This window comes from Cladosporium halotolerans (genome assembly GCF_011745625.1).
Source record: "Cladosporium halotolerans strain TM138-S3 chromosome Unknown Sca8, whole genome shotgun sequence".
In the NCBI taxonomy this organism is placed as follows: Eukaryota; Fungi; Ascomycota; class Dothideomycetes; order Cladosporiales; family Cladosporiaceae; genus Cladosporium; species Cladosporium halotolerans.
The window spans coordinates 334,620-362,415 of record NW_027191459.1 but is presented as its reverse complement, the minus strand read 5'-3'; the positions used below and the strand labels follow the sequence as shown (position 1 = coordinate 362,415).

Below are 27,796 nucleotides of genomic sequence, written 5' to 3'. Positions count from 1 at the left end.
CGATGGTCACTAGGCCGGTCCCGCGGCCTGCGCGGTAAGGAAAGGACGGCGAGTGTGTGTGGAGCAGTCGTTGGCGACGGAGAAGCCTCCGGGTGTTGCAGGCAGTGAGTGGCGGACTATGCGCCCACAGGCCGCTCCGCAGCGTCTGCATCGGCGCGCGGGGGAGCGTTTTGTGTTCTTCCAGAAGATGAGCAGAAGGCAGGGATGGCGACGTCGCGGGCGACTAGGAATGGCTGGCGCGCCGCTCGCCCTCTGCCTGTCTCGCCGTCCGCCTCTGCTGCTGCTCCTCTCCCACGCCCTCTCGCCGCCCGCCGTCCACGCTGCCCACCGCCAGGGCCAAGCATCCACACCCGCCGCTGTCCCGCACTACATCTCGCTACACGCCGACGCCTCGACTCCCGCCTTGCATCCGGCCATGGGCAGCCTGCGCCTGGCGCCAACGACCTGACCTGCCCCGACCCGACACCACACCACGCCTGCCCGGCCCCGAGACTTCTCTCGCCGCTGCCGCCTGCCTGCCTGCAGCATTCCATCGCCCGCATTGCGATCCCCATCACACACCTGCACCCTGCACACGCCCTGCACTCGCCCTCGCCCTCGCCATCGCACGCCGCACGCCGCGCACCGCACCCCGTCGCGCAGTCCGTGCCAGTCACGCCTGCCCACAACACCACCTGCAGCTTCGCTTGCGCCAGTGCATTTGCGCCTGCTGCTCCACCATTGCCTGCGACGGCGCTCCTTCCAACTCACTTGCGACCACCTCCGTTCCTTTCGCGCGCGCCGAATGCGCCGCCATAGACGACACTACACGACCGACCTCTGCTACTGCAACGTTCCTTAACCCGCCCCGGGGGACTTTTATCAACAACAATTTCGCATCAGGAAACCAGCCGGCCCGGCAGCCAAGGGCTGCGTGAGCAGATGGAAGAGCAGGCGGACGACCGGTGCAATGTCGTGTATTTTTGCGCCAGCGCCGGCGAGGACGTGACGGCATGCCACCGCCCCGAAAGCCTGTCCGAGCTACCGGCGGAGAGCTCGGCTGTACACTCTCTGCAGGTCATATACCAGAACGTGCGCGCATTGCTGGATCCAGACCGGGGTGGCTTTCATGAAGGTCAGTTGAGTTCCCGCCATTGAGGTATTGGCGTCGAGTACGCGGCGCACAAAGCTGACATCATTCAAGTGTTTATCAGTTCTTCACCAAAGCGATGCTGGGAAAAGGTAGAAGCATATGCTACCACTTTCCCGACCGTCGTCCTCATCGATGCACCCGCATATGCCACAAGCACCAGCAACGACCGACCTCGACACCCCACGACCATCGATTTCCTTGAGAGCTTGAACGCGGACATCCAAGGCGCGAGACACCAGCGACCCGTCTTTCCTTTTACCCTTTTAGTTTCTTCACCCAGATCAAGTCAGCCTTTGGATCCTGCCACGGCAACTCAGCATCTCGGTGCTGGCGCGGTCAATGCACTCCACAGCCCACTATCACACGACGACCTGAGCCGTCTGGTTGGCCACGTGAGAGAGAAGACCAGGCCCCCCGCTCGGTTGGTGGGCACTCAAATGGCGCAGAATCTTGTGGATAGTATCTTCACGGCGAGCAAGCCTTCCAAGCTTTGCCACCGCCCCGACGAGGACATTTCCGACGAGCGCGCAGAATTTGTCCAGGATGCCATCGGCCATTGGCGGTTCCCGGCTCACGAGCTTGATATGGACGAGCTTACCTGCGCCACCCTCTACATGCTCGAGCACCAACTGAAGTCACCAGATCTGGCCGACTACAGGATACCACGAGAGCAACTCATGGGCTTTTTGTTGGCCACCAGGCGGCAATACAAGCACGAACGAGAGGTACACTACCACAATTGGCGACATGCCGTCGATGTCACACAGTCGATCTACAGCTTCCTGGTGTTCTTTGGTCTGTGTCCTTCCGACGATCCTCAACTTCCAACTTCAGGGAAGCAAAGCGCAATCGAGCGTGTTCTGACTCCTATCGACGGCTTGATCTTGCTCGTTTCTGCCATCGGCCATGACGTTGGCCACCCCGGTGTCAACAATGCGTTCCTTGTAGCTTGCAACCACCCTCTCGCGCAGATTTACAACGACAAATCTGTGTTGGAAAACTACCACTGTGCAGCATACTCCCAGCTTATTCGCCGACATTGGCCCCAACTCAGCTCGATCACAGGCTTCAGGAATACCATGATCTCAACCATCCTCGCTACTGACATGCAACGGCATTTCGACTACATGAACCAATTGGGCGAGCTGAAGCAAAAGCTTGGTGATGATGATTCGATGGAAGACTGGTGCGACAAAGACAAGGAACATGCTCGAGAACTTGTGATGGCAATCCTCATGAAAGCCGCGGACATTTCAAACGTCGCCCGGCCGTTTGACGTCTCATCTCTTTGGGCGAAAATCTTGATGAATGAGTTCGCTCGTCAGGGAGAGCTGGAAGCTGAATTAAACATCCCTACCTGTCTCTTCGGCGGTCCACCCAACAAGGAGGACATGCTGGCTGCGGCTCAGAGCCAAAAGGGATTCATGGGTCTCTTCGGGTTTCCCCTCTTCTCAGGCATTGCTGAGCTCATGCCCAGTGTCACCGCTGCCGTAACGACTCTCGAAAACAATCAAGCCACCTGGGAGCGGAAGATTCAAGCAGAGAAGCAGAGGCGCGAATCGGATGGCAAAAGTGCGCCCTTGACTTTCAGCTCTGTCGGCAAGGACGAAGTTGAGCAAGCCCAGCGTAGCTCCGAACCTACTGTGGTACCCCTCGAAGCTGGACAGCGTCCCTCGACACCCATCAAACGGCAAACTGTTCAAGTCGAAGAAGGTGCATCCGCGCATGCAGCAGCAGAAGAGAAGCGCAAGGCAGCGCTAGGATACAACCTGTCGGACGAGGGACGTTCGTCTGCACCAAACCTCGGTAACCTTGCAGCGCCACTTTCGCCTAATAGCATCTCTCGGCGATCAAGTAAGGATGTCGCACTGGATCAGCTTCAACAGTTGAGCATGTTCGCACACCAAAGCTTCAGTCCTGGCTCGCGACGTGGCTCGGCAGATCTGCACATCAACCAGTCCTTCCCGTCTTCGCGTCGCGGATCCAAGGACGAGAGTCTTACCACTATTCTCGTGACATCTAAGGGTAACTCGGGTCGTGGGAGTCCGTCTAAGTCGTCTGGCTCTCCGGACAAACCTGGCGATGCGACTGCCAAGCGACAGAGCGTTCAATCCGGCCCGAAAACCTCTGCTGCGCGCAACAGCATCCCTTCGTCGCGGAGCCATGCGACGAGTTCCGCAACCGCGACAACAGGTACCATGTACAGCCCGTCTACGCAACCCTCATCCCTCGCGCCTACTGAGGACGATGCAATGCCGCGACACCAGAGTCTGGCTTCGCCCGAGGATCCATTTACGGTGCCAGCCAATGGGCCCAAGAAGGACGACAGCCTACAGCCCACGCCCAAACACGAGGACCTACCCTCAATACCTCCTGTGCCGCCCATACCGGGAGACAAGCAGCCGCAGAAGGGCGATACTTCACCTCTCCCGGTCTCGCGGATGGCCAGCGGCGAGAGCGATGGTGGAAGCAGTAGGAACTCGCCGCGAAAAGAAGAGCGTGGCCTTAGGGAGTCGCGCTCTCGCAGTCGGCTGCGCGGCCTGAAGTTTTGGAAGAAGAAGCGAGACGTCAGTCGCGTGAGCTCTGCGGAGGATCGAACGGCGAGGTCGTCTCCCTGAGGATAGAGGAGGAGATTCCAGCTCTTTGCGCGGTTTTGGCTGCCCTCTCGTTGCGTTTTAGTACGGTGTTGGCATGGCGTTTCCATAGAGCGCGAGGTGGCCGGGCTTTCGAAAGAGCCTCGGCTGGTGATGGCTGCTCTGTTCAGGAGTGCAGCCGGGTTCTTTGTTTTTCTGTGTCTTTTCTGGTTTGTGACGAGCGGATATACCATTATGCTGTCTGTGCTACGAATGATCAACGATGCGATTCTCTTTTGTCACTTTTGTGTTCTCAGTCTCCATGTACACACTTGAGTTTCATTTCTCATTTGTAGAAAATCGCCGGATTGTCCAAATCAAGGCCTAATGCTATGCGATTCACTACAAAGAGCGTCGCTACACATCAGCCTTGCCACGCTTGAGCACGTGCCAAGACATACGGCAGTTGCGGTCCATCACGCGTGCCTACTTCAAGTCGGTTTGCAGCGAGGCATCAACAACCACAGTGAATACCCTTCCGCCGTTCATTCCAGCCTAACCAAAATTGCGTGACATCTTCAAAAGCCCTCTGACCCAAGCTCTCTCTCTCCTCGCACCGCTCTCCCCAATCGCGAGCGAAGAATTTTGCCTTCAGCCCGTCGTCGTCCTTGGCGCACGCTTCTAACCTTCATCACGGCCAGACGCGTCGTGGACATTGACACCGCAGAAGGCTCGCACACTGCACCCGCGTAGAGGACGCTGGGCTCCCCGATGGCCCCGCGATCGAGGACGGGATGGTATGTGGTCGCTAAACATGCTGTCCGAACTGATTCCGGCTAACCTTCCTTTCACCCACAGCCTCACCTGCAGACAGAGGAAGGTATGCGACGACCGCGAGATGCGCCGGCTCCCTCTCACAGGCGCGAGAACATACTGACATGGCTTGCGACAGCTCAAGTGTAGCGAGGAGCGCCCGATATGCGCGCAGTGCGCCAAGGCGCGCCGCGAGTGCATCCCCAGCTCCGGCATCACCTTCCGGCACCAGCAGAACCCGTCCATGAACGGCGACCCGGTCTCGCGCGAGAGTCTGAAGAACTTCTACGGATACAAGGAGACGTTTGGCCGGGACAGCGTGTGGGTGCCGGTGCCGCAGGAGTTGACTTTCATCACGACGAACAACCCTTACGACGACGAGGATGGCTCGGGGCATCCGCCTCCGGTCATGGACGATAGCCTGGTGCACAACGGGATGAACTTCGATGCGAACAGGGACACGAGCGACGGCGAGCTTGCCCGGCAGCTTGCGCAGGCTGCGTACCCGGCGTATGCTACTCATGGGTTGGAAGCGCTCAGCGCCGTCGCCAGCCAGGACCAGTACAACTACGCCCCTCCGCCTGCGCCGATGGGCGCGCACGACGCGGCGGCGTCAATGCAACATCCGTCGTCGCCCCAGCAGAGCCACGAAACGATCTCGCAAAGCCTCGACTCCCTGCTGAACGTGCAAGCGACGCAACCCTCACTCACATCGCCGCCGCCAAACATCGACCCCCGTCTGCACTCGGTCGACCCCACGCAACAGCAGCAGCACCACGAACCCCCTCTCGAGCAGCAGCACCATGACCAAACACCCATACATGTACGTAGCTCATCGTACACCCCCGTGAGGCCACCTAGCTTACTTTCGCAAGGAACAACTGGAGGCCGCTCTTCGATCCGCGACCCAGAACTCGCCTTCCTGATGCGCGACTACTCCGAGCACGCGGGCGCGTGGATGGACCTCTTCGACCTCGGCCAGTTCTTCGCCATGACAGTCCCGATACTGGCGGTCGACTGTCCGCTCTTGCTGTACTCGTGCGCGGCGCTGTCGGCGAAGAGTCTTGCTCGGATTGGCCGTGACGATCCAGAATCGGATGACGAGGCGTCGGCTCAGAGCCGGAAGAGGACCGCGCTGTGGCCGGGCGCGCCTTTGGATGTCGAGGGCTGGGCGCACAAGGGCAGGGAGAACTACGACGTGGCGATTTCCTTGCTCAGGCAGGCTCTGATGGGCGTTTCCACGCCGCAGCCTTCTTCCCTCCCAGAGGACGTGACGGCGGAAATGGCGTCGGTAGCGCAGGGGACGCCTTTGCCGAATACGGATTCCGACGAGCTCGTTGCTGCTACTGCTGTGCTTTGTGTCTATGAATTTCTTGATGCCTCGGGCTCGGAGTGGAGTAGACATCTCGATGGGGCGAAGAGCTTGTTCGACGTCGCCAAAGAGAAAACCATCCCTCTCACTCGTGAGCCCGAGCCCGTCAGCCTAGCCAGACAAGTCCACGAGCGGCTCTCCGGCCACACACCCGACACAGACTCCCTGGCCCGCAAAGGCCCCAGCAAAGGCCGCACCGCGGTCTACTGGAACTTCGCCCGCCAAGACATGCTCTCCGCCTTCATCAACAACACCTCCACCCGCCTGGACCCCACCGACACGCACACCTGGCAGAACGCCGGCCTGCACTTCCTCCCCGCCACCGGCCACCTCTGCCCCTCCAACCCCTCGCACCCCGCCTTCTCCCCCGACACCGCCATGCCCGACGACACCATCGCCAACGCCCTCATCCACCTCCTCGGCAAGCTCGTCAACTTCATCTCCGCCGGCGACGCCCCCGCCTCCTCCCTCCCAACCTCCCCTCTCGGCATCCGCCAGCAAACCCTCCTCACCACCTGGCGCAGCCTCGACGCCCAGCTCCGCGCCTGGCACGACGGCCTCCCGCCCTCCTTCCGCCCCATCGCCCTCGGCACCGACCCCGCAACCCGCCTCGAGGAGCGCTGGTTCCCCCGGCCCCTGTGCGCCAGCGCAATGCAGAGCTACCACTTCGCGCGCATCCAGCTGCTGCTCAACAAGCCGCACACCTCGACCGGCGAGGGCGCCGAGGCCGCGCAGGCGCCCGGCAGCAGCCTCGCGGCGCGCCACGCCAGCTACGCGAGCATCCTGCAGCAGAGCCGGTTCCACGCGCGCGAGATTGTTGCCATCTCCTTGGGGAGGACGGACGAGGGCGCGCGCATCCACAGCGTGCAGCCGCTTTGGACGGCGGGGCTGGTGCTGGGGGATTCTGGCGGGGATGGGGACGGGCAAGTGGGAGAGGAGACGGCGATGTGGAGGCGCACGGTGCTGGGGTTGCTGAGGGGCGTGGAGAGGGATATGGGGTGGGCGAGCGGGTATCGGGTGAGGAATTTGAGGGAGGTTTGGGGGGAGGTTTGATGGGGTGGGAGGGATGGGGAGGGAGGGGGGTTTACGACTTGATGATTTAGCGGTACTGTTTGTTGTGAAAGCAAGCGATTTGCAGTATTTCAAAGCCGGGTATCGAAGAACGCATGTCCTGTTAATACTTTGACGAGGCGTCAATGGAGTGGCGGACGAATCAATTCGTGTGAGAGATGAGTTGGCATTGGGGCAGCATTCGTTGTGGGCTGCATTTTGAGGCATCACGTGAGATGAATGCATGGCGAACCGACTCCATCGTCATCATTGACCGGAATTCCACATACGTGCTCTCAAGAATTCGTTTGCGCGTTATATTTCGACCCCAAAGTCTGTCACGAGCCTTTGTGCTTTGGAGGCACGGACGAAGCGGCGATCTGAACGCGTGCGTCGTTCGCTGTCCACTTCGAGACTACCGTCGCTGCCTTCCAAACCAACGCCACTACTGACTGTCCAACACCGACCTACCGGTGAAATTGTGCCTCGAGACCCGATCGCATGCGGATGAGAATCTGCTTTCGCTCACGAGCACTTCCCCAATGCGAGCAGGATCGCTAGTCCTACGGAGCCTGCGCCGATCGCATCATACTTGACGAGACGAGACGGTGTAGGCATTCCATACCTTATAATGTTCTTACTCGATAACGCATTCTCAAACATCCGGGACAGTCGGATCTCGAGAGAGGTGCATCCCCTATCACCGCTACCACGGCACGCGCTGCAGCTCGCAGCCGTGTCTCGAATAGCTGTGTGGCTGCAGCGAATGATGGGATAGGAGCCGCCGCGGAAGGACAGGGCGGTGTCCGCTGTCAAGGCTGCAAGGGGCGCGGAAGAGGCGAAAGATACATGTGCTCATGTACCTGTCATGTAGGCACGCGACATTGTGTCTCCCAAGTCGAGGGCTCACCGCACCGGACAGCAGAATAATAGGGGGAGAGGTGAAGTCTGGACAAGGTGCTATCGCGGCGAATCAGGCAGAGGCTGCGTGAGCCCTGCGTCCGCCGCGACCTCAACCTCATCTCACCGCTGGGCGAAGCTTCCGGGCCTGCCTGCGCCGCCCACGCCTCGTATTCGTGGGAGCTTCCGGCGTGCGTGCAGGGAGACAGTGCGCTCTCAAACCTCGCGCCGGGCGAAAGTGAGAAAGAAAAAGTCGTGAAGAGCTTCAGGCCGGGGTAGGCGCGAGTACCTACTTTTTGATGACGGTCGTCAGACAGCGCGGTGTCAATGGGTCGGTCGTCGTCGGTCTTGCGGCTTCGGCCGGGGCGGAGAACCAGCAACACCCGCGCGGCTTAGGCGCCTTAACCCGCGAGCGCATCGCCTGCCTGCGCTCCATGACACCCGCCAACTCGGCTTACACCCCATTATCGCCTCACGCATCGCCACGCTGCAGGTCACAGGATGCACCGCTCAGTTGCTGTCCGCCAATCACGCCCAGCTACCTAGGCCGGAGCGCGTTCGCAGCAGGGCGGCGCATCAAGCTTTCCGCGCCCAGGGGGGCTCCTCGCGCCAGCATCATCGTACGCGGCCGACGGTGAGGGCGTCCGCCCGCGCCAGCGCCAGATACGACCTGCCTGCTTGCGACTCCGAGCGTGTTATTTTTTGCTTCCGAGCTTGGGTCTGGTCTCCATTGCCAATGCCAATGCCATTGGGGACGTGGGGTCACCTGTCCGCGCCGACGAACCCACCGCTCCTTCCGGTTCTGGTCGACGGGGCGGGATAAGCAACCGCATGTCCTCGTCGTGTCGTGTCGTGTTGTGTCCTGTCGCGCCTGCCTGCCTGCAACCGTAATGCCCTCGTCAGGGCACAAAGCGTATCTATACATATAATAACCTCCCTGCCTCGCCTCTCCTGACCTCGCTCCCATTCCTTTGTCCTCCCATCCCAATCCCTCTCCCTCTCGCTCTCTTTATCCCTCCCTCTTCCATCCGACTCCAAACAATAATGACCCAACACACCCCCTCCACAACCATGAGCACCCCAAACCCCCTCCCCCACCACGCTCACGACCGCATCACAGCCCACCCCGCCATGAACCTCCCCCCAACCCCCAACCCAGAGCCCGCGGACGACGCGCACAAGGCCGCTCTGTCGTCCGCGAAAGCTGAGACGACGGGCCACTTGGACTGGCTCAAAGCGCACCACCGCGTGCTGGAGAAGTCGCTGGGTGGCAGGAAGGGAGGCGTGGTCGAGAGGAGCGATGTGCCGGTTGTGGTGAGCGGGGAGGAGTTGAGTCTGGCGGAGTTGGTTGCTGTTGCTAGGTGAGTTTCTTCTTTTCTTTTTATTCTTCTTTTTCTGGTCGATTTAATCACTGGTGGCGTGGGGTTTGGGATGTTCTTGTTCTTGTGTTGCTCGGGCAATGCTTTTGATTAGTTCGGCTGGCTGATCAGATATCCATCTAGATATAATGTGCCGGTCCAAATCAGCACCAGCGACAAGGTCAAGGGCCGCGTCAACGGTAGCGTCGAGTTCTTGAAGCAGCATTTGGAGAAGGGCGAGGTTGTCTATGGTAGTAATCCCTGATCAACCTATCCGCGTTTCTCCCAGCTAATCGACCACAGGTATCAACACCGGATATGGCGGAAGTGCAGACACCCGCAGCAATGACTTCGTGAGCATGCAGAGGGCTCTTATCCAGCACCAGAACTCTGGCGTGCTGCTCCCATCAGACCTCGGCCAGTCCAGCGATGACTTCCCCGAGAGCTCTCTTGGTCTCAAGGGACACAACATGCCCCGTCCCATTGTCCGTGGTACCATGCTGGCCAGAATCAACTCGCTCCTCCGTGGCCACTCGGCTGTCAGACTTGCTGTCGTCGAGAACATCACCACCTTGCTCAACCACGATTTCATTCCCATCATCCCTCTTCGCGGAACGATCTCTGCGTCTGGTGATCTTTCGCCACTGTCATACATCGCGGGTGCTCTCGAGGGCAACCACGACATTTTCCTTGACTGCAAGATGCCCAACGGCGAGCGCAAGATCCTCAGCGCCGATATTGCCATTCAGCACGCCGGTCTCACTCCCACCACCATGATGCCCAAGGAGGGCCTCGGCTTGATGAACGGAACTGCAGTCAGCGTGGCTGGTGCCACTATGGCGCTCCATGAGACGCAGTACCTTGCTCTGTCTACCCAGGTTCTGACCGCCATGTGCACGGAGGCTCTGCGTGGATCTGCAGACAACTACCACCCCTTCATTGCTGATATTCGCCCTCACCCGGGCCAGAAGGAGGCTGGTGCCAACATTTTCAAGATGCTCGAGACTTCCAAACTCGTCGTCGGCAAGGACTCTCACACCGCCGGTCTCTACCAGGACCGCTACGCCTTGCGCACTTCCTCGCAGTGGGTCGGTCCTCAACTTGAGGATCTCCTCCTCTCCGCTCGCCAACTAGAAGTCGAGCTCAACTCCACCACCGACAACCCCCTCGTCGACCCCGAAGCCGGCATGGTCCACCACGGCGGCAACTTCCAAGCCGCCTCCGTCACGGCCGCGATGGAGAAGACCCGTCTGACTCTCCAGATGATGGGCAAGCTCATGTTCGCCCAATGCACCGAGCTCATCAACCCAACCCTCAACGGCATCCTCTCCCCCAACCTCTGCTTCGACGACCCCGACCTCTCCTACACCTTCAAGGGCGTCGACATCAACATGGCCGCCTACCAATCCGAGCTCGCCTTCCTCGCCAACCCCGTCAGCTCGCACGTCCAGACCGCCGAAATGCACAACCAGGCCGTCAACTCCCTCGCCCTCATCTCCGCCCGCTACACCCTCGACGCCGTCGAGCTCGTCTCCCTTATGACCTCCGCCTTCCTCTACGCCGTCTGCCAAGGCCTGGACCTCCACGTCCTCTACATCGAGTACATGACCCTCATCGAGCGCCAGGCCCGCCCAGCCTTCGACGCGGCCTTCAGCCCCTCCATCCCCGCCGCCCACCTCGACGCCCTCTGGACCCAAGTCTTCACAACGATCAAAACAGCCCTCGCGGCCGCGAAATCAAAATCCACCCCGGACCGCGCGCGCGCCGCCGCAGACGCGACCCTCACGCCCCTCACCAAAGCCCTCCTCTCCCACGCCTCCCAGTCCCCCAACGCCTTCTCCTCCCTCGCCAAGTTCTCCGACGACCTCGCAGCCATCATCGCCGCCTCCATCCGCTCGACCCGCGCCCGCTTCGCCGCCCCCGCCGGCCCGCCCACCCTCACCTACCTCGGCCACGGCAGCGCGACCATGTACCGCTTCGTGCGCCACGAGCTCGGCGTGCCCATGCACAGGGGCCTGGTGGAGCACCCGACTTTCCCCAGCGCGGAGAGGGATGGCGTCCGGGCGTCGGAGGGCGAGAAGGTGACGATCGGGCGGAGGATCAGCGCCATTTATAAGGCGTTGAGGAGCGGGCGCATGAGGGCGGTTTTGGTCGAGTGTGTTTCTTAGAGGTTCTTGGGTTGGGTTGGGCTTGGTGATGGGAGGGGAGGAGGGAGGGAAGTATATATGTTTGGATTTGTGGTTTGATGGGTGCGGGAGTTCTGGGGATTCACTGTGCATATGGGGATGGATGAGGCGTTTGTGGGGGTGTTTAGATTGGAATGAAATGGAATGCGATTTGCCATGATTGCTTTCTCTTGGAGTATTACACTTATTTCCAATGGCCCGTCCGGAGCGTCCTTTCAACGATGTTCGGCGAAAGGGGAAGCAATCCCGTAACGTCAATGCATCAAGTGAAGCTCCGCGTCCCACGGGCCGGAGAGCCAATGCCGCGTGACCTCGAATACACCCACCACTCAAGGCGCCGAGTTGCAGAGGCAGTTGTAGGGAGGGATTGGATTCCAGGTGTGTAAAGTCGGGTCAATGATCGATGGCGTCGGGGCGTGGTGGGCTGGGGTTGGGTTTTATTTGATTTGAGTGGATTCCTCGGGCTGATGGTCAGGGTTACTGAAGAGTGCTGGAGGCGTGGAGGTTTTGGGGTGGGGTGGGGATTCTGGGGTGGTGGTGCCGAGGTGGGTGGTTGGTTGGTTGGGTGGGGTGGGTGGAGTTGGGGTTTGATTGAAGGGGGGGTTGATTGGTTGGTGGGTTGGTGGGTTGGTTGGTTGGGAGGTTGGGTGTTTGGGTGTTTGGGTGATTGGTTGATTGATTGCTTGATTGACTGACTGATTGATTGATACATTGACTGATTGACCGATTGATTGATTACTGATTGACCGATTGATCGAGTGTTCGATTGTATCTTTTCTAACCAACAGTTGCTACCGACACATCGCGTGAGAGAGGGTTGTTCGTCCAACAAAGCAAGTAAAAGGCAAGAAAGTCAGGAAGTCAAGACACAAACACCAATCAAACACACTGCATCCGATTCAACCGAAAAAAGGCAAAAACCAAAGAAGCAAAACAAAGACTCAAAACCAATAAACCCCACCCACTTTCCCCCGAATCAACGAATTTCGTCCATGTTAACATCAATCAGCCTCCAATCCGGCACCTCGCCGCGATCCCTGATCTCCTGCCTGCGCTTCATCTCCGCAACGACCTTCGGGTGGTTGTTATACCTGTTCTGGATGTCAATGAAGCGCTGCGGCCGTCCTTTCAGCTCCGTCATCCGATCCACCCTCTCCCGCGACTCCGCGAACATCTTCTTCTGCTCCGGCGTCCAAGTTTCGGGCCCGCGATGGAAAGCCGAGGCGATCTCTTTGCAACTTTCTTCGTGCTTGGCCATACAGTCTTCGACGGTGTCGGCGGGGTCCGGGACAAGGGCGGCGGCGGCGGGCGATCTAGCCCATGCGGCGATGTTTTCGCGTCTTCTGGTGGATAACCGGCCGCCCAGGGCGGTGATCTCGATCCTCTGCGCGTCGACCTCTTTTTGCAGGTCGCGGGCGTGTTGCTCGAGGGACTCGGCGCGGGATTGGGCGTTCTGCAATTCGGTGGTCTGCTCGTCGATGAGGGCGCCGAGGTCGTGGGCGACGAAGGTGCCGGAGGCGCGCTTGGTGACGGTTTTGAGGGTGGCGAGGTCGGATTCGAGGGTCGCGTTGCGGGTTTGCAGGGCGCTGGTTGTTTGCTGGGAGGTGGCGAGGACGGTTTCGAGGTTTGAGATTATGGTGGCGCGGGCGGCGAGGGTTCGCTCGGACTGCTGGAGGCGGGTGGTGAGGGAGGCGTTTTGGGCCTCGAGGGTGGCCGTTTGCTGGCGGCTTGAGGCGAGCTGGGTTGCGAGGTCGGGCTGAGAGGGGTTTAGTTTTGTGCTTGCGACGAATTGCTCGACGATGGATTGTACTTGGGTTTTTGATGGCGGAAGTTTCTTCTCTTGCTCCGCCGCATGCTGGTCCGCGCGCATTTTGCGTATTTTCTTGAGCTCGGTTCTGAGGTCTTCGAGCTCGGCGTTCTGCTCGTTGACGTGCTCGAGAAGCGCCTCGTTACGCGTGGTGAGCTCTCGAGGGCGAGAGGCTTGCAACTGACGGTTCTCCATCTCGAGCTGGGCGATATTGTTGATGAGTTCTTGAGGCATTTTGTTGTTGTCAAGCTCGTCGTGTAACTTCACTACCTCGCGCAAAAGCTCCGGGACGGCAGTTTCCGTCGCGAGCCGCCGCGCAGCGTACATTACTGCAAGGTTGGGGCGTGGAATTGCACCGCTCTGGATAGCTGCAGGGTTTGAGAGCGCCGTTGCTAAGCGGTCCGATCGGAAAAAGTAGCCGAGCTCGCCGAGTTCTTTGATGAGTTTCTTCCAGGAGAGTCTGCCGATGCCTAGGATTTCATCGAGCTGAGCAGGCGACAGTGGTTCCTTTTTAGAACCGTCCTCGCGATGATCATTAATCCAATCAACCATGTACGGCACGAGTTGGACACGTTCCTTCAAAGGCCATTGGATGAGATGCTGGGGTGCTGGCGGTGGCGACCGCAGAGGATTTTTGGGATACAGCAGAGGCGGATTAGCTTCTTCAGCAGACGCAGGCTTATTCACCACCTGCGTCGTACTGGGCTCATCCGATATGACTGTCGCAATGGAAGACATCTCTAGTCGAGCCGCTCGCCTAGCCCTTTCGATCCTTGCCAGCTCTGCGTTCTCCTCGGCCGCCTTCTTGTACTGCTCGCTGAACATCGTGAGATTCTGCAGTTGGCCCTGCAGCTGCTTGCGCCTCTCTCTCTCTTTCTCGTGCAAGTCCTTCTCAATCTCCCACTCTCGCAGCACGGGTTGCAGCCTAGCGTACTGCTCTCGCACTTCCCTGCGGGACCGTTCGACCTCTCTGAGGTTCGACTCGAGCTCAGCGATAGTTTGATCCCGAGCGCCAACTCTCGCATGCGTAGCTTTTGCCTTCTCGAAGTAGTCGTTGCGCTGGGCGCGATATCTCAACATCTGTAGCCTGAGATACTCCAGAGTGTCCTCCATATTGCTCTTGATGTTGAAAGCCCGCTGCGCAACCGTACCACCGTATACAACGATGGCTTTCTCCTTGAGAGACCATCGGTTCCTGCGCAGATACTCCGCTGCGGCCGAGGTATCGTCATTCTTCTCGCCGGCGAGATCGCCAGCATGGTCTTCATTGTAAATGTTACGGTTGGTTCGGAAGGTTCGCGGCTGGTTGCGCATGTGCCACTTCCACCATTCTTCGAGTCCTTCGGCGGGCCTCAGTCCTGTGTACAGCTCTGGGCCGTCGGGATTGGGAGACGTGGGATCTCCTCGCGCGGCTGTGGGCACGTCGTTTTCCGCGCCATCAAAGACGGGAGCGAAGCTTGCAGGCGCTTTCTCGGGTCCGGCGGAAGTGTTTTCACCAGATTGTTCGCTTGCTTCGTTCCCCAGGGAGTCTTCGAGGGCTTCAGGGGTGAGCTCGAAACCAAAAGAGCGTTCCTGGCTTCTGATACGAGCATTCGAGCTCGCTCCCCTGTTGGGTGATGACGGTCGCTCGATCTCCAATGGGCTAATCTCGTCGTCTGCGTCGTGGAACTCAGCCTCAGATTCCGTGTCCTCAACAACAGTCTCGTTTCGCGAAGCTTGCTGGACATCATCGATCGGAGGTGATGCTGCAACTGCACTCGACTCAGGGCCGCTACGAGGACCGCGGACCTCCTCTATCGCGCCAGCAACCCAGGACTCGTCGTCTTCATCTTCCTCAGACCAGTCGAAGCTTGCCGCCGAAAACCTTCTCCTATCTGGGGATGCGGGCCTGGGCGTCGGCTGGTTGTCTTCCATCGAGTCGTGCTCGCCTGAAGCCACAAGCATGGGGCTGGGTTCCCGCAAAATTCCAATAGCAGCTGTTGGCGAATCCTCAGGAGATAGCGACAAGTCAGGGGTACTGGAGGTCCTCAAAGGACTGGATCTGGGCGGAGTCGAGGGCCTACCTAGCCTATACTCCTCTTTCTTCTTTTCAAAGTCTTCGCCCTGTTTTTCACGTTCTGCATGGAAGGCGATAACATACCCTCCAACCCTTGGCTTGTAAATCCTCTCATCGTCGCGGAAAGCAACCACCACTGCCATGGGACGCTTGCTTGCGTATACTCGGCGGGCATCGTAGGGTAAGTTCTGGTACTCTTCCACTTCTTGATACTGGGCTTGATTCTCGGCCTGTGGCTCCTCGTACTCGTAGTCATCGTCGTCTTCCTCTCCCTCCTCCTCGGCTTCATCGTCAGCATCTTCGTCCTCATCGCTTGAGGAAAGTGAGAAGGCCGATTTAGGCTGTTCCTCTTCGCCAGGTCCATCGCCTGTGTTGCTGTCGGTCATGACCGTAAGAGGTTCAGAGTCCGGTTCTGCCTCATACTCTGTCGAATGGTGAGGATTCTCTTCTGGGGATGCAAGAAGGCTGGCCGGCGACATTCCGCCCTCCCCTGCTTCAGTCAGGCCCTCCGAATGTTTGTTCCGGTCAGTCATTGTTTTCTCTGGTCAACAAGCGAGTGCCTGAGTCGAAAATCTAGGGGATTTTGAGGACCTGCCTCTCGCGTCTGCCGTCAATGCAAAGAGTGTTGGTGCAATCGGTAGCAAACAAGACACGGTAGTCCTACGCTGGTCATCGTGGAGGGGACATTTTTTTCATTGCCGAAGCTATACAGCATGGCTGCTGCGAGTCACGCCCTTTGTTCATGGTATGCCGTTTTGTGCCGAACAAACGATCTCACATGACGCTGCTTTCTCCACGAAATTTTGGCGGCCGAGAACAAAGGTGGGTAATTCCAATACAAAGACAGACAAGGGTCGAAGGGAGATTGCCATCATCTCCGAACGTCATTAGTGATGGGCAATGATCGTGTCGAGCAATGCGAGCATGCTGAGTGCTTGTGGGCTTTGTGAAATGCATGATGCTCGACCGAGATGGGTTCGCGCCATACATGAAGCAAAACTTATGGTCAACCAGAATCAGGAGTCGTGAGGGCGTGAAGTGTGATCGCTGAATCTTGGAGAATATCCTTTGTTCCCGAGGTCCCCTTTCTTGACACAACCGTTTGACAACATGATGGGAGGATGCCGAGAGTGCTTCGATACAGTGGCTTATCCGGACTTCTTGCTCCTTCGTCTCCCTTCCTTCTTTTCTTTCTTGCCGACCTTCTCCTTATACTTTTTGAGTTCTTCCTCAGCCTGCGCCTCTTCCTTCCTATCCTCTTCCTCCTTCTTCGCTTTCGCCCTCTCAGTAGCACCGCGCTTTTCCGCCTCCTGAACCATCTGCTCACTGTACTCCCAGAGCATCTTTTGCTTGCCCTCATCAAGGACATCTGTTCTGATGAAATCACGCTGTTTGCACTCCTTGATGAGAACACCGCCCTCCGTGCGGCTGAACTTCTCTTCCATAGCAGCGTAGAGGAAAGACTGCGCCCCCATGTCCGGACTCTTCAAAATGAACCACCAGAGGGGATATGTGAGCAGGTAACCCAGAAGCCCAACCAGAGATCCTCCGGTAAGCCATCTCCGCATACCGGGTGTGCGCGAGTAGCCTGGATCGACCAGGAGGACTTTGATGTTGGGTGGAAATCCGTCGGGCCGTTTGTAGGTGGTCAGGTGCTTCTGGAAAGCTACCGCGAATGTTGTCAAAGCCAGCTTGGAAGTAGCGAAAGCATTCCCGGGAGAGAATTTCGTAGGGGCCACTGCCTCATCAGCTTTCGCTTTCTTGGGCTTCGCATTCGCATTCTTTCCCAATGACTGCGCCTGCTGCGTAATTTGCAGAAGATCTCCACCCATGTAGCTACTGCAGTTGCCAAACAGAACTCTGACGTCTCGATCAGGGGGCTGGGCTCGAAGCGCTGGCGAGAGGATACTGAGGAAGTGGAAGTTGGCGAGGTAATTGACCTGCCAGTTGAGCTCCACGCCTTCGCTCGTGCTCTGCAGTCCTTTGCTAGAAGGAGTAAGAGTGTTGGCGCACAGTACGATCATGTCAAGTCTGCGGGGAGGCGCATTGTCGATCCATTTGGTTGCGAATGTCCGAATGCTGTGCAGCGATGTCATATCCATCTGCTCAGCCGTGATGAGATGGTTATTCGTGTCTTGCCGTATATCATCGATAAATTCAACAAGGAAGGGATCACCAAGTACATGCTGAGTGAGCAACACAATCTGGGCTCCTTTGGTCGCCAGGTCACGGACTATAGCTTCGCCTACACCACTTGTGCCTCCCTAGATATCCTCAGCTTTTGCATCATCGCTTGTGTCTGCACTGTACATACTGTCACCAGAACAACCTTTCCGTGCATGTTCCGCTCGCTCTTGTTGCTCACGCCAGAGAAAAAGAACTTGATGGCCCATAGCAGGAACAGCCATGGTAAAGCCTTCACAATCGGCCACAGGAAAGGTACCGAGCCAATGCCATCGTTGAAGGCCGTTCGTATGATGTAGATGGCCATGGTCCGTCCAGATGGCTGTGTAGCCGGTGTCGTATCACACTCTCATCCGAGAGTCGCAAAATGGTAGGTGTCAGGTTCCCCATGTAGTCCCTCGAAGATCGCGGCCTCAGATGTTCCTGCATGACTCGCGGGCGCGGGGTCTGACGTCGCGCCTTCCATTTGATGCATCAAGCGGGCTTTTGTTGCTTTCCTCGTCGCGTGGATCCTGCCTCTTCCCTCCCACATGCACACAACCGTCCACAATCTCGAACGCACCACGCCGCCCTGCCACAGCGGCGATGGCTGCGCCATATGACGATGACGAAGAATACGATATTCCACTGCTCGATCAGAGGTATTTTGGATCAGGTTTGAAGAGGAAGCGCGTCCAGTTCGTGCCAGCGAGCGAACAGACAAACCACAGCGCGAGCCTCTCTAAGACCCCAAGATCCTTCGTGGTACCAGAGGGATACCAAGTCTCCGCGCTCAGCAAGTCCAACACTGCCGAACGCGCATCTTCAGCGCCAGCGCCTGACCAACCAGCGCAAGGTGGAAGAAGCGATGCAAAAGGGCCCGAAGGGCCAGTCTCCGCCACAGACCAGGCAGGCCACGCATCAGATACTGACAACAGTAAGCCATATTGCAATCTCTGCCGTAGGTACCTCAGTTCCTCAGAGTCGATGGCAGAACACCTGGGCAGCATCGTACACCAAATTAATATCCCGCACTCTCATCCGCCATCACACGTCGACCGTAACCGCAAAGGCTTCGCCGTTTTGCAGGCGCAAGGCTGGGATCCTGACAGCAAATTGGGACTGGGCGCTACTGGTGAAGGGATACTGCAGCCCATCAGAGCTTTCCAGAAGCCGGACAACGCCGGCGTGGGTGCGAAACTGGCGCCGGCAGTGGAGAAACCGAAGCCTGTTAAGCTGGGCCCCAAGGCGATCAGAAAGATGGAGGAGGAAGCGAAGAAGAAAAAGGAACAGCTCGCCAAGATGTTCTATTCCAACAATGACGAGGAGAAGTATCTTGGAAACGCTGGGGGCAAGAATGACTTGGACACTCTGTCGGACATGAAGGCCTTCGCGGAGCCCAAAACTAAGAAGCGATGATGGCATTATCCGAATGCGAACAATCGGAACTCATGTCCATAGCTGTTTGTACTATAATTGAATGATACGAGACACGAGTTTTCTATGCACACGAAGTTGCTGTCTTAACCTATCACGACTCACGCAACAATTCTCGTAGCTATCGCTCCTGACGGATGATTACAACTCTCGTTTGTGAGAAAGCAATGCTATTGCATACAGCAAGCTCCTTTCCCTGTCTTTCTTTGTCTTTCTGTTCGTGGCATCAAACAGAGCATTTGAGCAAAGCTCAGGACTCGGCTTGGCAAAACAAGCGGTTCTCATTGTTCGGCGTTGCCAGCGGAGCCAGCCCAGAATCATCAGACCATTGCTGATCTTAGGTGCACGCTCTCCCCTGTTCGTGGCCGATCTGTGAATCTTGAGTTATTGCACACGCCATTCAAATCTTGCTCTCATTCTATCCCTGCTATCTCCGTCTCTTTTACTTGGTGAGTGGTTATGCAGCTTCATCCATCTGCGTCAAAGCAACCCTTGCTACCCGACGTCATGCTGGACAATTATTATTGCTAACGTTGATCCTGCAAGGGGGTATAAAGCCGCCAACCTACAATAACTAGACCTTTTCCATCTTCTCGCAGTGGCAACTCCCCGCATAAATTGCTATGGATCTCACCACCTTCGCTCGCGACCATGCCGGACAAATCACCGCGACCATCGGCCTGGTCACTTTTGCTCTAGCCAAGAACAAGCTCACGCCCGGCGGCATCATCATGGCTATAATCGTAGCGACAGTGCACATGCTGGATCCTTTCCCGGTCTTCTTCTGGCTTCTGGTCCCTTTCTTCCTCCTCGGAGTACTGGTCACCAAGATCGGTCACGCCGAGAAAGCTCGCCTGACGAAGTCCTCTGACGGCTCGTCTGGAGGCGAAGGCCCAAGGAACTGGATGCAAGTCGTGGCAAACGGCGGCATCGCGTCCGTTCTCATTGCACTGCACACTTACCTTGCTGGGAGCAATCCGTACATGGCCCTGCGGTTGGGGGTCAATCCTGGAATCTACGCACCGAAGTTGCAAGGGGTGTTGCCCATCGGCATCATGGCGCACTACGGAGCTGTCGCAGCTGATACCTTTGGCTCGGAGTTGGGAATCCTAGCAAAATCAACGCCTGTTCTCGTCACCGCACCTTGGAGAAAGGTCCCTCGGGGCACGAATGGAGGAATCACCATCGAAGGCTTGGCTTACGGACTGCTCGCTAGCTTCTTGATCACCGTCATCGCCTACATCGGTACCTATTTCATGCCGCCGTACAGGGTGCTCAGCACTGACGTCGGCATTCTGGTGTGTCTGATGGGCGTCTTCGGCAGCATTCTGGATTCCTTCCTGGGTGCAACGGTGCAAGCTACGGTGACTGACAGAGGAAGTGGCAAGGTCGTCGAAGGCCCTGGAGGACAGAGGGTCAAGGTTCTTGCTGGCGGAAGTCGGGTTCAGTTGGGCAGGGACATCCTGACCAATAATGGTGTTAACCTCGCAATGGCGGGGCTTACAAGCTTGCTCGCAATGGCGATTGCTTGGGTGTTAGATCTCAGTGTGTAAACAGCCACCTCATACTTGCTGTCTTCGGCTGTTGCAAGCACGCGGGCGACGGGCTTACCTCGTGAATCATTGCCAATGAGTTAGGGCTTCGGATGACGACGTTCCGACGCAATAACTTCACGTATTCCTAGCTATCTAACCCCAGTATCGCAATTCTCTGAGACCCGCTGTGGTATAGATCTCATTGATTAAGACAGACGACTTGGATTCTATCTGGGTAATATTGTTTGCTGGGAAGACTTCTTTCTTCCTTGAGCTTTCATATCGATCGAGGACCCGCGTGATAACAATCTTGTCAAAATTCTGGGTACCTCTTTCACCAGTGTCAATGCCGCCCTGACAATTCCACAGAGCAAGCACGCTCCCATCAAGCTCCGCCGATATTGTTGATCAAGCATGGATGAGTGCTCTCTGCCTATCAGTCAGACCCCAATTTTGGCCAGCATCTTTTCTTGCCTTTTTAACCAGCGGTCATTCGGGCCATATCCCAGACGAAAGATCGTCTTTTTTAACCGTGAGATCACCTCCGATGTAATCGTATGGTTCGACCAGATCAATAACGCTAACTCGACTCTGGCTAGCTTCCGCGATACTGTAGCCGACTAGTCTCCGAGAGAGCCGTCAACCCTGGAGATCACCTCGAAGGCAAACGAACATCACTCTTAAGCCGGTCTCTGAACTGCCTGAGACTGCTGCATTCACATGGAAGCTACAAGTTTGCTGGCTACCACATGCAGCTTGCGCCTCAGTCAGCGAAGCTGCTCATTGGTTCGGGTACTTCCCGAGTACTCTGGCGCCACTAAGAGGCCACCTTCACTGCGTTCACCTCGTGGCTGAGTAGCCTGCTTCAGCCTGGTGACCCTTTGCTCTCAAATGATATAACCAATGACCCCAATTGAGCCAAACCTGAGCACAACTCACACCGAGAGCTTTTCTCATTGAAATTTTTAACATCTCCAGGCCGTCAAACCACGACAACACTCACTCAAGCAATTATGATGTCTCAGCGACCAATCCCGTTCTCCGCAGACGAGCAGGGGCATCATATCTACCACATTGCTTTTCTTCTGCGGCAGAAGTTGATTCCAGACTTGGTATCCGACGTCATGGACAAAGCAGAGATCTACTGGACCACGACCACGCAGACAAGCTTGAAGAGAAAAGTTGCCGTTCGTGAAGGCAACGCCCCGAAAGAGATCATGAGAAGTGACGCGGTCGCCTCTCCTTCCCGCATCCAACAACCTGTCCGCAAGGTCGTCTTTAACATCTCATCACATGATCAGGGATGGACCAGCAATCCGCATGATGGTTCGTGGACGTGGTTCACAGCGAAGAAGGCCACACCGAGTGAGGACGATGCGTCAATGCGTGTCGCCATTGAAGCCACTTCCAGACGTTTTAATTTGGAGCAAAGGGAACTCTGCCGGAACCCAGTGGCGCAGCGCAACTGGCAAATGCACGAGATCACATTGCGAGCGGATTCGCAAGATATCGAGGAGGCTGAGTGGGTTTCTTTTCTGAAGGTTGGCGATGTTGTTGCTTTGCATGCATGGGCCCAGTTCCCTGGCTGGGTCAACGTCGTCCAGCAAGCAAGTATCACGTTTCACACCATGGCAATCGTCTGAATGGGGCGAATGGGTGAATGAACTTCAACGCGCGAACGGAGTCTGACACTGATGACGAACGAAAGGATGGCAGAGGTTGGCTTTTCTAGGTGTGTTGCGTGGCTCTTTCCTGCCTCCATCTGAGGATTAGCTAGATACCCATTATCCCAAAATGCGAGAGAGGTTACAATCCCCACATTTGCGGCAATGCCTGTGACAGCCCTTATCACCAAAATGCAGTCTTCTCCCAAGAATTCCCAAAAAATTTTGATCACCACTAATACTTTTTTCCTCCCTAAGCGGCGTGATAATCACTGCCTGTGCCGTTGAACTGAGCCCTATACGAGCCTTCCTCTTACACCGGGCCCTAACAGACACCGTGAGTCTCCTAATCTCTGTCCAGCCTGTCCGGTTCCGATCAGGTATGGGGTTTTGATAACACCCAATCGCACCCAAATGCAGTGGAAGGGCCTAGGTTGTAATGATTCATAGGGAAAAGGACAAGGCAACGATCCGCATGAACGACTACTCATTTACACGCATAGCATCTATGAGTTTGACTGACTCGGCCGTTGATCGATCCAACAAATCGCTTCTGCATCAACCATCTCCCTCGGGCTGCAAATTCGGCTGTACATCAATTAGCTTTCTCCGCCGCGCAAAGTCCGCGTACAGACCCAAAGATATTTCAGGATCGCGACAGTCCTCGCTCGTACCAGTAGGATGGCAGTCAGGCTGGGCCTTCTCCTCCTGGGCCTTGTTATGAGGTAACCAAGGCTTGGGAAGAGGCCAGTCGGAGAAGTGGACAAACTTCGCTTCGTCCAATTTCTTCTGCGGATCCCACACCTCTTCCTCCGACCCGAGGCATTTGCGGTGTTCTTTTGCCCTGAACTCGCCGATGAGGCGATCGTATTTCCAGTGCTCGATGATGATGCAGTCTGATCCGTAGAGGTTGTTCACGACCTCCACGTCGAAACCATGGCTTGAGCGACACGATGTGGCTTGCACAGGCACCCGGGTCCGGCATAAACAGGGACGGGCTCGGCCAAGCGTTGAAGAATATCCAAAAGAGTGACAATACCCTTGAGCCCATTGACGAAGATCAAGACCATTTGTTCAACTAAAGCCGGTCGGTTACCAAAACCCTTTGTCGGACTCTCTCGCCCTTCCCCTCCTCAAGATGCAAGTGAAGGCCAGGCTACCACGGCTGGCCTCACCACCGGAGCAAAAGCAGGCGTTGGGGCCGGAGTTGGCGTCAGCGCTCTCGTTATGGTATCCGTCACCGGTCTGCTTCTGTGGGAGAAGAGTAAGAGCAGGAGCTCGTTCACTTCGCAGATACAGCCTCTGAATCTCCACGCGGTGGATGAAACCAGGAAAGGTCTGTCCCCGCCCTACTCCGCCGTTGGGAGGAAGCACGACGATAATGCTGGGAGTGGGATGCTTAACATGCCGCAGGATGCGAGGCTGCAGGATCTTTCGTCGGGTTCCGAGCTGTCAGGGATGAGCGAGCTGCCGGGCGACCGGGAGGCGCGAGAGCTGGGTGTGAGGGTTTTGAAGTAACCCGTGGGTTGTCAAACTTATGCTGGTAATTAAACAGTCTCATAGAAGTCTTGCTGTATGGAAATTCCAATAGGCTCATTCCAAGAAGACTGTACGTCTCGGAAGACAGCGTGCACAACATTGCAACTTGCCTTTATTGGTGTTGGTGTCAACAACACACTACGGTGCTTGTCATATGCCATTTCAACTGCGCAGAATCCAGACCTAGCAGTGGAGACAGTCGCCCAATCTTTGCTCATCAAAGTGAAAAGATGCGTGTGTCAGGTAAGCTGTGCCTGCCCCATACCATACAGCCCATTTGCGTTTTCGTGATCAGCAGCTCTGCACACGATGAGCAATGGGCCATCGACCCACAGACAATGCACCCTCGGGAAGTGTATACCTCAATGCCAAGCGCCCTTCGCACTGTCTATTGGCCGCTCGCGCAACGTTGTACCCTCGGTGTTTCTCTCGTGCTGACACAGTGACGATCAGGCCCCATACCACCACTTGGCTCCCCAAGCCTCCGCGTGCGGGGGACAACTCTATACGTGGGAGTGGTATAGATCTGCACCTCAACGTGGGGACTTCAGCTCTCACTCATACGTCGGCGGCGAGGCAGAAGCGATGCTGATCAGGAACTTTATGCACGAGCGCCTTTCACGCACATGGCGGTCGCCCGTCGTGCTGGAGCCGCGGCGATCTATCGCGCGTGGCATTACCGTGGTATTTACTTGGCGAGTGACGGAGTAAAACCAGAGGATCTTCGCAGTTTCAGTTTCTTCCGTCTTCTTCACGTTGTCCTGTTCGCAGTGCCCGCACTGAGGGAAAGCTGACAAGATGTCCCCCACTCGCTCCATCGATGAGAAGATCGATAAGTCAGCGGATCACGTTGACGATGTCGAATACCAGAAAGATGGCGATCAAAGCGCAAGCGAAGAAGTAAGCTGATTGCAAATCATTGCGTTCTCACAAACCGCCACTAACTCACGAAGCAGGAGCCCGCATTCGATCCGAAGGAGACCAAGCGCATACTGCGCAAAGTCGACTTCCGACTGATTCCCGTTCTCGCGGTGCTCTACCTCCTCGCCTTCCTCGACCGTGAGTCGCAGTGCAATCTCAGCAGTCACCGAATAGATCCTAACCTTGAGAAGGAAGCAACATTGCAAATGCTCGAGTCGCGGGCATGAACGCAGAGCTGGAGTTGACGGGCGCGCAGTACAACATGGCTTTGACAGTGTGAGCATCTCCGATCCCCATTGGCGGTTGAGCATGGATTCTGACAGCCAGTCCTTAGCTTCTTCTTTCCATACGCCATCTTCGAGGTGCCCTCGAATATCGTCCTCAAGCTCATGCGGCCAAGTATCTGGATCTCGATCCTGATGGTGCTCTGGGGTATCGTAAGTTTTAAATGGACACCAGACCTTTGAACCCGAACCAGTTGACTGACCTTGCTTCAGGTCATGACCTTACAAGGCATCGTTGAGACGTGTACGAACCATCCGCAGATCCTTGTTTGACACCCTTGCTCTTGCTGACCATAAATGATAGACGAACACCTCATCGTCACCAGAGTGCTTCTGGGTCTCTTCGAGAGTGGATTCTTCCCTGCCGCTACCTACCTGCTTACGACTTGGTATTGCCGCTTCGAGGTGCAGACGCGAATGGCGATCTTCTTCTCCGCAGCCTCCCTAGCATCCGCCTTTTCCGGTCTCCTGGCAGCGGCCATTGTCAACATGGACGGCATCGCAGGCCTGGGCGGCTGGAGGTGGATCTTCATCCTCGAGGGCATCCTGACCGTCGTCGTCGGCGCAACTCTGTACTGGATCTTGCCGGATGCTCCTCAGTCCGCGAGCTGGTTGAAGCCGTGGGAGCAGCAGTACCTCATCAGGCGTCTCGCTGCGGACTCCGGCACCAAGAGCGGCAGGGTGCAGACGTCGGAGTCCTTCCAGTGGCGCTACATCACGTCCGCGCTGACGGATTGGCGCATCTGGCTCGCGGTCATCGTCTACTGGGGCAACTCGATCCCGCTGTACGGCTTCACGTACTCCGCGCCCGCCATCATCCTCGGTCTCGGGTACACGAGTATCGAAGCGCAGCTGCTGACCGTGCCGGTGTACTTCGTCGGCGCGTGCGCGACGATCCTCTTCGCCTGGCTGTCCGACAAGCACCAGACGCGCTGGCCCTTCATCATCGGGCCGTTCTGCATGAGCGCCTGCGCCTTCATCGCCCTGCTCTCCATCCCTCACCCGCGCTTCCCTGGCCTGACGTATGCGTTCTTGTTCGCCATTCCCGCCGGCGTATATCCTCCCATCATCGGCATCCTCAGCTGGATCGGTAACAACCTGGCGCCGACGTGGAAGCGGTCTGTTGGTATGGCACTGCTGATCTCGATCGGCAACCTCGGTGGCGCGATCGGCTCGAACATCTTCTTGCAGGCGCAGGCGCCGAAGTATTGGCTGGGTTACGGCTTCTGCTTGGGCATCTTGCTGGCGGGTATTGTCGCTTGTCTCGTGCTTCGCATGTCGTATGGATCGGTCAACAGGCGGAGGGATAAGATCAGCGAGGCGGAGGCGCGCGCGAAGTACAGTGAGGAGGAGCTGCTGATGATGGGCGACAAGTCGCCGCTGTATCGGTACGTGGTGTAGAGGGAGCTGTCAGGATTGAAGCTCACTGATAGAGGAAATGAGTGACCGTTATTTATCTGCATCTTGTCCACTGTCAGTGACCGCATGCTCAATTGTCGTGATGTAGTCGCCGTGCCTGCTCGTGCTGTGGGTGAGCCGTCAGTCGTCGTTCGCTATTCTGTCGCCACTATGCTGAGGGGCTCGTCGCCGCCGCGCAGGTTGTCACCATTGCAGCGTCACCGTCGAATCTAGGAGATACAACTGAGGATGCTCCATGAGCGGCGGTGTGCGTGCATGTCGGGCTCCTGCAACACGACCAAGGGGACTATGTGGCCGTTGACGGTCGTCCTCGCCGTCGGATCGCAGTTGCGCATGGCGACAAGAACGTCAGCGGTGTAAGCAGGGCCCTGAGCATCAGATTGAAAGCATCAGAGCGCCGCTAGAGGAGCTCCCTGATCAACGTGAATGTCACCGTCGTCATGCCAGGTAGCCAGTATGCCCAACTGCGCAGCATACCACCATCTCCGGGCGCGGCGAAGACATCAAAAGCGGCAAACGGCATGACACTCCAAGCGATGAGAACGAGAAGGGAGGGGAGGTGTTGCACTCTTCTCCAGGCGCCTGCAATGAAGCAGAACAACTGATGAAAAAGTGATTTCGCGTCAGCCAGAGGTAGTGCGATACTGGCGACACTAACCGGCGACCATCAGCAAGCTGAGAGGGCCCCCAGTGGTTCCAAATAATGGTTGAACGAGATACTGGCCGTAGCCAGGTTTCAGCGATCAAACTGAAAAGAACAGATACTACACTTGATCTAAGCCAAAAGGCAAAGAGAGCTGAGGAGAAAAGGTTTGGTCAGGAGCAGGGAGCAAGGAGGAATTTATAGGTGCCGCGGAGCACGGGGGCTTGGCAAATCACAAAGCTACGCTAGCCGAATTCGGACGCAGCGACTCGCAGAACAGTCATGGCTGCCTTGTGATTGCGATTCTGCGGCAAGAACTGTGAGTGATTGCCTCAAATTCTAGGCAGCAGCTAGGCAGCAGCTAGGCAGCAGCATGAAGCTGAAGATGGTGCTGTCACAACCAACTTCACTGATGTGATCACGTGCGTTTGGCAGGTGCGGGATGCCTTGTTGCCTCACGTGGCAAACAATCAGGAAGAAGGCCCTTGTATGGGCATCAGCAAGTAGTTGACATTTGAGATCGCACCGCGTTGCATGTGGAAATCATTTACTCATATGCGCGCAATGTCACATTTAGCATGGACCCAACATGAGGTGAGAAATTTAGGTAGTTGGCGATTGGTCATCACAGCGGTGCTCAAGTGGACCACACAAGACCACCGTCCAATCGACTTGCAGTTAACAACACGGGAACACAGGGCGTCTGGGCGCCATGGACGCCCTCTTTCTATGTGGCGATATGCAAGATATCTCCATCCCCCTTCGCCTTGAAGCTCGTCTTGACGTTGAACGGCGATGTTGGCGCCGGGTGCCTGCATTAGCGCCCGTCCTTGCCCTACTGAACGATTGAACGCCCGAGGCGAACGGCTGTAAACGTCGGCCAAGCAATCAGCTCGCAAGGCAGAGGCACGCCTCCAGAACGAGGACGCCTAGCCTTAGCAACA

General features: G+C 56.9%; 9 protein-coding genes across 9 annotated transcripts; 7 read left to right on the top strand and 2 right to left on the bottom strand.

The window, feature by feature from the left end:
* The first annotated feature begins 270 nt into the window (after positions 1 to 270).
* Positions 271 to 4,007, top strand: WHR41_03256 (uncharacterized protein). The gene is made up of 2 exons (XM_069371862.1): positions 271 to 1,114; positions 1,184 to 4,007. The coding sequence occupies exons 1-2, from the start codon at positions 922 to 924 to the stop codon at positions 3,748 to 3,750; spliced, it is 2,760 nt and encodes a 919-aa protein (XP_069231144.1). The 5' UTR covers positions 271 to 921; the 3' UTR covers positions 3,751 to 4,007.
* Positions 4,008 to 4,217: 210 nt separating this feature from the next.
* On the top strand, positions 4,218 to 6,943 carry WHR41_03255 (uncharacterized protein; the record flags this gene model as incomplete). The annotated part of the gene is made up of 3 exons (XM_069371861.1): positions 4,218 to 4,502; positions 4,564 to 4,585; positions 4,658 to 6,943. The coding sequence occupies exons 1-3, from the start codon at positions 4,477 to 4,479 to the stop codon at positions 6,941 to 6,943; spliced, it is 2,334 nt and encodes a 777-aa protein (XP_069231147.1). The 5' UTR covers positions 4,218 to 4,476.
* A 1,597-nt stretch (positions 6,944 to 8,540) lies between these two features.
* On the top strand, positions 8,541 to 11,366 carry WHR41_03254 (uncharacterized protein; the record flags this gene model as incomplete). Its single annotated transcript, XM_069371860.1, has 3 exons — positions 8,541 to 9,201; positions 9,343 to 9,449; positions 9,502 to 11,366. The coding sequence occupies exons 1-3, from the start codon at positions 8,885 to 8,887 to the stop codon at positions 11,364 to 11,366; spliced, it is 2,289 nt and encodes a 762-aa protein (XP_069231146.1). The 5' UTR covers positions 8,541 to 8,884.
* Positions 11,367 to 12,360: 994 nt separating this feature from the next.
* WHR41_03253 (uncharacterized protein) lies at positions 12,361 to 15,780 on the bottom strand (the record flags this gene model as incomplete). Its single annotated transcript, XM_069371859.1, has 2 exons — positions 12,361 to 13,140; positions 13,195 to 15,780. The coding sequence occupies 2 exons, from the start codon at positions 15,778 to 15,780 to the stop codon at positions 12,361 to 12,363; spliced, it is 3,366 nt and encodes a 1,121-aa protein (XP_069231149.1).
* Positions 15,781 to 16,129: 349 nt separating this feature from the next.
* On the bottom strand, positions 16,130 to 17,804 carry WHR41_03252 (uncharacterized protein). The gene is made up of 2 exons (XM_069371858.1): positions 17,562 to 17,804; positions 16,130 to 17,511 (listed from the first exon to the last, which is right to left on the bottom strand). The coding sequence occupies exons 1-2, from the start codon at positions 17,736 to 17,738 to the stop codon at positions 16,396 to 16,398; spliced, it is 1,293 nt and encodes a 430-aa protein (XP_069231148.1). The 5' UTR covers positions 17,739 to 17,804; the 3' UTR covers positions 16,130 to 16,395.
* Positions 17,805 to 18,016: 212 nt separating this feature from the next.
* Positions 18,017 to 18,916, top strand: WHR41_03251 (uncharacterized protein; the record flags this gene model as incomplete). The annotated part of the gene is made up of 1 exon (XM_069371857.1): positions 18,017 to 18,916. The coding sequence occupies one exon, from the start codon at positions 18,017 to 18,019 to the stop codon at positions 18,827 to 18,829; it is 813 nt and encodes a 270-aa protein (XP_069231151.1). The 3' UTR covers positions 18,830 to 18,916.
* A 554-nt stretch (positions 18,917 to 19,470) lies between these two features.
* Positions 19,471 to 20,400, top strand: WHR41_03250 (uncharacterized protein; the record flags this gene model as incomplete). The annotated part of the gene is made up of 1 exon (XM_069371856.1): positions 19,471 to 20,400. One exon carries the CDS (start codon positions 19,471 to 19,473, stop codon positions 20,398 to 20,400), a length of 930 nt encoding a protein of 309 aa, XP_069231150.1.
* Positions 20,401 to 21,395: 995 nt separating this feature from the next.
* On the top strand, positions 21,396 to 22,025 carry WHR41_03249 (uncharacterized protein; the record flags this gene model as incomplete). The annotated part of the gene is made up of 1 exon (XM_069371855.1): positions 21,396 to 22,025. The coding sequence occupies one exon, from the start codon at positions 21,396 to 21,398 to the stop codon at positions 22,023 to 22,025; it is 630 nt and encodes a 209-aa protein (XP_069230995.1).
* A 2,103-nt stretch (positions 22,026 to 24,128) lies between these two features.
* WHR41_03248 (uncharacterized protein) lies at positions 24,129 to 26,252 on the top strand. Its single transcript, XM_069371854.1, has 6 exons — positions 24,129 to 24,485; positions 24,542 to 24,644; positions 24,698 to 24,782; positions 24,841 to 24,943; positions 25,004 to 25,034; positions 25,095 to 26,252. The coding sequence occupies exons 1-6, from the start codon at positions 24,384 to 24,386 to the stop codon at positions 26,189 to 26,191; spliced, it is 1,521 nt and encodes a 506-aa protein (XP_069230996.1). The 5' UTR covers positions 24,129 to 24,383; the 3' UTR covers positions 26,192 to 26,252.
* The last annotated feature ends 1,544 nt before the right edge of the window (positions 26,253 to 27,796 follow it).